Below are 7,571 nucleotides of genomic sequence, written 5' to 3'. Positions count from 1 at the left end.
ATTTCGAAATTGCATTTTTTATTTAAATTCAGAAAATTTTGAACTTTTCTTGAAAAATAGATTAAAGTTGAAAATTATTTATTTTAATTTTAGATAAACTTAAATCATTATATTTTTTATTTAAATGATTAATTAAACTAAATGAACTAAAATATATTATAATTAGACGATAAATTAATTAGTCAATGAAAGTCTAGATAGTTATTATCTGTTTGCTTGAAGTACTTTTCTAGTAATATTTAATTAAATAGAAAATTAATATTTAAGTTGATTTTCATCACGATACTTAAATATTTGAAATTTTCTTAAATATTTAATTAAATAGAAAAATTATATTTATGTTGAAAATTATTTTTTTTTTAATTTTGGACCAACATAAAATTAGAATAATTTTTCAGGATTTATTTTATTTTATTTTAGAGCCTTTTTGAAAATTGTATTTATTTTTAAATACATTAATTTTCAAAATGCAATATATATTTATAGAAAATAAAATTTGAGTTGTAAATTAATTTTATTAGTTTTGATACAACTTAAATTGAATAATTTTCTAAATATTTATTGAAAAATTATTACTAAGATGGAAATAATTCATTTTATTTTTCATATCCATCTAAGTATAATTATAGAAATATTAAATTGAGAATTTTATTCTAAATTGGGAATTTTAATTAAATAAATATATATTTAAAATAAATTGATTAAAATAAGTATTAGAAGAAAATACATTTTAAATAATGAGCTTTATTATTATTAGGATATTCGATCTCCATTGTTGGTTCTACATAGTTATTGTTTTAGTGTGTATTCCTCCGTAATGGAGGAACGATCATGAGCAATTTAACGCCGTAGAATCTCAAAAGATATAAGTATTATTAGTAAGTGTTTTATTTTTAGTATGGGTCACCCTAATGGTGGCGACTATTAGTAAGACTTACAAAAGTATGAAACAATGGTGGAAGCTCATAAGATAGAATGACCTTGACTCTCGCCTAAACGGGACAACGCTGGATTCTTATCTTGATCGAATAAAAAGTTGCTAGAATGTTTATCATTTCAGATGAGTTGACAACTCTATTCAATGGATGATATCTTTGACTCTCGCCTAAACGGGACACTGATATCAGTTTATTGAAGACCTTGGAAATTGTTTAGGATTTTATATTTTAGTATTTTTGCTTGTCATTCCTACTTGCTAAATGCTTAATAATTTCTGAATTGTGTGTGAATTTATATTGAACCATGATGTTTTCTTTTATTAATTGTAGTTTAATTTTGAATCTTCATTGTTGGTCTAACTTGACTTATTATTTTAATGGGACAAATCCTCATAATTTGTTATCCATTATACAAACATAATAGTGTTAGATCTCGATAGATAAATATTTGTAAATGCAACATCTAGCTGTTCATCAATAGACGACACCTTAGACTAGTATTTACAATATGAAACAATGAAGAAATTTATAAAAATAAGAATAACTTTGACTCTCAATAATCGGGATATCGTTGGATTCTTGTTTTTAATCGAAATTATCCTTTATTTTTCCTCTTAGCTTATTCATTTCGAATTAGCTTAAATAAAATATCATTGGATGAATGGTTTATAAATCATATAATGTCATTCTATTTTCTCTTAAGAAATTGAATGACACATGTGATTATATTCCCGAAATTCTATCCCGAAATGATATAAATCCTCGATCTTAGAATCTCCTACTTGTACATGCTTACTTTAGGAAAATTAAGCTTAGAGTTAGATTAGTAGTGATGGTCCAAGAAAGAATACTCATGTATATTTGGCATAAATGAAAGTTTTTGACTTTAAATTTTAGACTCCAAATAGAAATTTTAAATTTTTGTTTCCAAAATACAATACAGTTCAACTTTCACAAGTTATTAATATCCATTTCCTATCAATGGATTCAAACTATATGTTAATATGGAATGTGAGTTTAATATTTTGTGACCAAATCCACTTGGACTATTCTAAGAAATCTTTATTGTCACTAGACCTAAGTTATCGAAAGACCACAACCACATATTTTATAAATCTATGGCATTTGTATCTTGTTCATAGTTATTTTGACAAGATCCTTCTCTGCAAAGAGTCAATATGCCTATATCCACTAAAAGTATAATCATCTCATTCGAAGATGGATGTACATTCAGGGGTGGATATGAGCTTTCGTTATATTCTTAAGATGATCACTCTAGATTTTACCTTATGCAAAAGAAATTTGAAATGTTTGAAAAATTTCATGAATTTTTTTTAGCAATGGTGGAAAACCATTAAGGTAAGTGGTTAAAGATCTTGCGAACTGATAGGGGTGGAGAAATATTTAGTCGATATGCAGTTCAAAGATCATTAAGTTGATTTTTGAATTAAATCCAAACTCACTTCCCCAGAAATTGATTAGCATTTTGATGATAGTATAAGGTCTATGATTAATTACTAATCGTTGCCTAAGTCCTTCTAAGGAAATACCCTAGTGATAGGAAAATTTCAGAATGATGGCATGGTTATGTACTTAGTATAAACCATTACTAGATTCATGGATGACCTAATCGTGATCTTAAGAAAAGCTAGAACTGCTAACCAAGGTTTGCATGTTTGTTAGCTATTCTAAGTGATTAGGGGTTGATCATCCTATAGTCATTAGATAAGAAAGTGTTTGCTTTAACACGTACTACTTTTCTAAGAAAATGACTAAGTCTGAAAACAAAGTAGCAAATAAAGGAGATATTTTTTTTCTTGATTCCAAAAGTGTTTCATCATCTTATTCGACACAAGATGATCCCACTACCTCTGTTGTTCTTAACACAACCGAAGAGGACTATACCATTTAGATTCTTAGACAAAAGTCACGATACTTTGTCGTAGTGGGAGGGTTTCAAGGAACTCACCCTGTTATGACATGGTAGACATTTGTGATGAAGATCCACTATTAGTTTAAACAAGTAATGGATTGTCAGAACAAGAAACTAAGAAGAAAAGCCAAGAGAACTATTGTTAAAACCATTTATATGGAACAACCAAAAGTTTTCTATTACAAGGACAAGAAAGGAAATTTCGTTAATAAGTCTATTCAATGGACTTAAAAAAACTTCCGATTCCTAGTATTATATATATAGGTTTGAGATTATCTAAACCTATGGTTTGTGGTTTGCCTGGTAATTTACTTACTCTAGTGCAAGCAACTTACTTTAGTAAGATGCTGAAGCATTTTCTTTTCTAGTGGCTAAATCTATAGAAGCTTTTCGACTTCTAGATATAGATTTCATTTATCTAAGGAAAAGTTTTTTTCTACTATTCCAGAAAAGATAAAGCCATGAAGGAATTTGTTTAATCAACAGTGAGAGGTCTCAGACATGCTTTAGTATGCCTTTGACCAGAATCCTGCTGTTGAGTGGGAGAAATGAGTAGGTATCAGATTAATCCAAGAAAGGAACATTGGAAGACAATCAAGTAAATCTTAAGATTAAGAAGAGGAACTATATGTTAGTTGATAAGGGTGTATTTAATACTCTTAGACTACACCAAATCAGATTTCTAGACTTGCCTTAGTGCTTAAAGTCTGCTGATGAGATGGTGATTACTCTGGGGGTGGAGTAGTAATTTTGGAGAAGTGTAAAAACCTATCTGAATTCTCTAACTCTACCAGAGAGACTGAATGTTAAAGCTACAGGAAAGATGCTTATTGATCAGTCCAAGAAAAATTCTATTTTTTTGGCATTTGTTCCAACATTTATTAACTACTAGTGTTACCTCCCGACTAACGCAAAAGTAGTTGCCAAAAGTAAAGAATCTAGTATCCCTAGAGGAGTAGACATGTATAGAGGAATTTCACAATCTCAAGAATTTTGTGATTAAGGAAATGTAATGGTGGAGAAAAAGTTGTATTGAATACAACCTATCAGATCCTATTACGGAGAGTATACTACATACTACACTTGATTTGTATATCAAGGTGTTGAGATTATTTGAAATGCACTTTTTATTTACATTAGTGCAAGTGGGAGTTTGTTGGGTTTTGTGCCCTAAATAAAACCCATTTCAATATAATCAGATTTACTAGTTAATAAAGATCAGAAATCCCATTTTATGTTGCATGGTTCACATGATTTATTTCATGATTATATTTAACGTATAAATTCTATTAAGTCCAGAACATATGAATTTGTTCGTGATTATAATGTTGTTAGCACAGTGGCATATAATCATGTTTATATGTTTGAAAGTTTAATTCCCTGATTTGTTAGTTCACTAGATTTAGACTGGCATGATAATCAGCGATAGGTATGCTTACACCTTGGATAAGTTTTATGTCCTTTCCAGGGCATTGGCAAAGTTTACCAGTATCGGATGTATGGAGTATACATTGGAAGGGACCGATATTGAACTTTGATTAGATATGATAAATTTATCGTAATATCTATTCAATTCAAATCACCTAGTTGATCCTAGATCAAATGATCTTAATCCTGACATGGTTGGGTTCGATCTCAAGAGTATTGAAAAACCCTAACTAGCATAGGCGTGTTAGCGTGATTTTTAACGTACTGTGCAGCTCGTTGCTAATCAACGAGGTTAATGAAAAACGTGAATAATTAAAATTTGCTTATTTAATTAAAAACTTAAAGTATTACACATATAAAACTCCGGGATCCTGTTTACAAAATACTTTTTAAAAGTTTGCTATACACATATACAAAAGTTTTTCGCCCAGCGACTATATAGCAAAATCCTCAATGTCCCCAAAAATCATACGCTCCAGGCCTGACCGCCCCGACATGTACAATCTTCATCTGCTCGTACTCACGGATCCTCAACTTTAGCCTTGCCCTTACCTACACATAAACATAGCACTGTGAGTCGACAGACCCAATAAGAAAAGCATAACATAAACATACAAATAACCCAGGTTATAATCTGGCGCCCATACACCAGATCATAACCCTAATCCCCGTGTCCCACACGGTACTTAGTCTAGAACGTTCATAAGAGAATAATATCGCCCATAATGTCAGCCTATATTCAATATGCTAGTCATACTCTAGCCATATTGATGTGACAGTATCGATCAGTATCTTAGCCAACATACATCTATCTGTCGTCAGTACAACTCTATGTATACTATTACTGCTATCAATGTAATCTAACAGGCAATAACAACATGTACGCTAAACATGTAATAACATATGTATGATATTATACTAATCTTACCTCAATTCCGAATTCAAGTGTGCTGGTCAACCTGAGTGGAACAACTGCTCAGCGAATTATAGGCTCCTAAATCACATCGATACTAACACGCATAAGTGACTCGGTAAATCACAACTGGGACTTAGGTTTTAAACCGAAAACCTATCTACTGCAACTTAATATGGCAATACCCCGAACTAGCAGGGAATCAGCCAACTAGAAACCTGAAACTGACGCGAAACGACAAGCTAAATTTTCGAGTTTCCCTGCTGCCAAATTCGGGTAGCCGATTTTACAAGAATTGTAAAACCAGTAAGCTGATTTTCCCTAGAAAAACCAAAAAATCAAATACCCTAACCAAATCGTGTCCAAACCCAACCAAACTTTCCAGACCTGCATAATACACCCCAATAAACATTTTCCAAGTGATAAAACAACTACCCATACTCAGAATTCAAAATTACCATTGATGAGCCAAGCTTGAGTTCAAAAACTCAAAGCTTACTCATCCAACAAACTAGCTATCAAAACCTGCTCAAATCACCCTATATAAACATAATTTAACTACTGAAAACATAACCCAACAACAACAACAAGAACAACAGGCAAAACATCAAAAACATGCATGATCCATTTCCTTAAAAATCAAGAAACTAAGGGGAAGTTGTCTAAAACCTTACCTTGGCTTGGAGATTACAAACACTAGCAGAAAATCACTTGAATCACAAAGAAAACTCCCAACCCTAGCTGGCCAAGAGAGTTTCGAAAGAGAGAGGGCAAGAGAAAGAGAACCTTTCCTTCAAGAAAATGATACTTTTGATTTTTTTAATAAAATGAGAAAAGAATTGATTTATCTACTTAATATTCAGCATAAAACTTAACTAAAAAATCAGATTAATAAACTTTAATTAAAGTCCACAAAAAGACAAAACTCACCTAGGCAACATGACTATTATGCCCTTCCAACACTTAAAGTCATAAAATGTCACTTAGGGTATTTTGGGAAATTCTAAAATCCCAACTATTCCCGACATTCCTAATGTCTAAAATATTATCCCGCTATACTAAAAATACTAAGATGTGATTCTAATAGCCATACCCCGCGTTCCAATGTTGCTGGACACAAAATATGCAAAATTATGAAGTTTCTATATGTGACATAAAAATACATTCTAAATTCAAATAAATCATCATAATTAATTAATTCAATAGTAATAAATAATTTTCATAATTAAACCCTAATTATCTGCTAATTTCCAAATTAGGACTAAGCGGTCTTTACAATTATCCCCCCCTTAAAAGGATTTTGTCCTGAAAATCTAACATGAAAAACTCCGGATATTGAGCTCTCATGTCTGTTTCTAACTCCCAGGTGGCTTCCTCCACCTTGGTATTTCTCCAGAGTACTTTGACCAGAGGTATGGTCTTGTTCCGAAGAACCTTATCCTTTCTGTCAAGATCTGAATTGGTTGTTCTTCATAAGACATGTCTGGTTGCAGCTCAAGATTTTCATAGCTAAGTACATGAGCAGGGTCTGAAACGTATTTTCTCAACATCGACACATGGAATACGTTGTGAACTGCTGAAAGAGCTGGAGGCAAAGCCAATCGATATGCCACTTGTCCAACCTTCTTGAGAATCTCGAAAGGTCCTGTAAATCTAGGGCATAACTTGCCTCTTTTCCCGAAATGCTTAATCCCCTTCATGGGAGACACCCGTAGGAACACATGATCCCCTACTTGAAATTCTACATCTCTGCGTTTCGGGTTTGCAGAACTCTTTTGCCTGCTCTGAGAAGCAAGCATTTTGGCTTTAATCTTCTCAATTGCTTCATAAGTCTGTTGTACTGATTCCGGACCAAGATATTTTCTCTCCCCTGTCTGATCCCAGTCAATGGAAGATCTACACTTTCTTCCATATAATAGTTCATAGGAAGCCATCCCTATCGTACTCTGGTAATTGTTATTGTACGAAAATTCTATTAACGGTAGGTACTTACTCCAGGAGCTTTCGAAATCCATAACACAGGCTCGTAACATATCTTCCAGTATTTGAATCGTCCTTTCGGACTGTCCATCTATATGAGGATGGAAAGTTGTACTGAACTTCAGTTTGGTACCCATAGTCGTTGTAAACTCTGCCAAAACTTTGAAGTAAACTTCGGATCTCTATCTGAAACTATGGATTTTGGCACACCATGCAGTCTTACAATCTCTTTAACGTACAAATCTGCATACTGATCCACTGAGAAGGTTGTCTTAACTGGTAGAAAATGAGCAGATTTCGTAAACCGATCTATCACAACCCAAATTGAATCAAAGAAATCTGTGGTTCTAGGTAATCCAACCACAAAGTCCATTGTGAT

General features: G+C 32.4%; 1 protein-coding gene across 1 annotated transcript; it reads right to left on the bottom strand.

Annotated features, from left to right (window-relative positions):
• Positions 1 to 5,422: 5,422 nt before the first annotated feature.
• LOC133039242 (uncharacterized) lies at positions 5,423 to 7,146 on the bottom strand. The gene is made up of 4 exons (XM_061118089.1): positions 6,882 to 7,146; positions 6,647 to 6,740; positions 5,581 to 5,599; positions 5,423 to 5,533 (listed from the first exon to the last, which is right to left on the bottom strand). Exons 1-4 carry the CDS (start codon positions 7,144 to 7,146, stop codon positions 5,423 to 5,425), a joined length of 489 nt encoding a protein of 162 aa, XP_060974072.1.
• Between the last annotated feature and the right edge of the window lie 425 nt (positions 7,147 to 7,571).

This window comes from Cannabis sativa, chromosome 6 (genome assembly GCF_029168945.1).
Source record: "Cannabis sativa cultivar Pink pepper isolate KNU-18-1 chromosome 6, ASM2916894v1, whole genome shotgun sequence".
NCBI classification, from domain to species: Eukaryota; Viridiplantae; Streptophyta; class Magnoliopsida; order Rosales; family Cannabaceae; genus Cannabis; species Cannabis sativa.
The sequence above is the reverse complement of the archived record's forward strand: the minus strand, read 5'-3'. Positions and strand labels throughout refer to the sequence as shown.

Bases quoted from the DNA above. Each gene is read 5' to 3' on its own strand.
- LOC133039242 (XM_061118089.1), bottom strand. From the start codon at position 7,146: ATGGCTTCCTATGAACTATTATATGGAAGAAAGTGTAGATCTTCCATT. The intron at 6,741-6,881 runs GCAAGTTATGCC...AATACGTTTCAG, and splicing joins TAAGCATTTCGGGAAAAGAG to ACCCTGCTCATGTACTTAGC.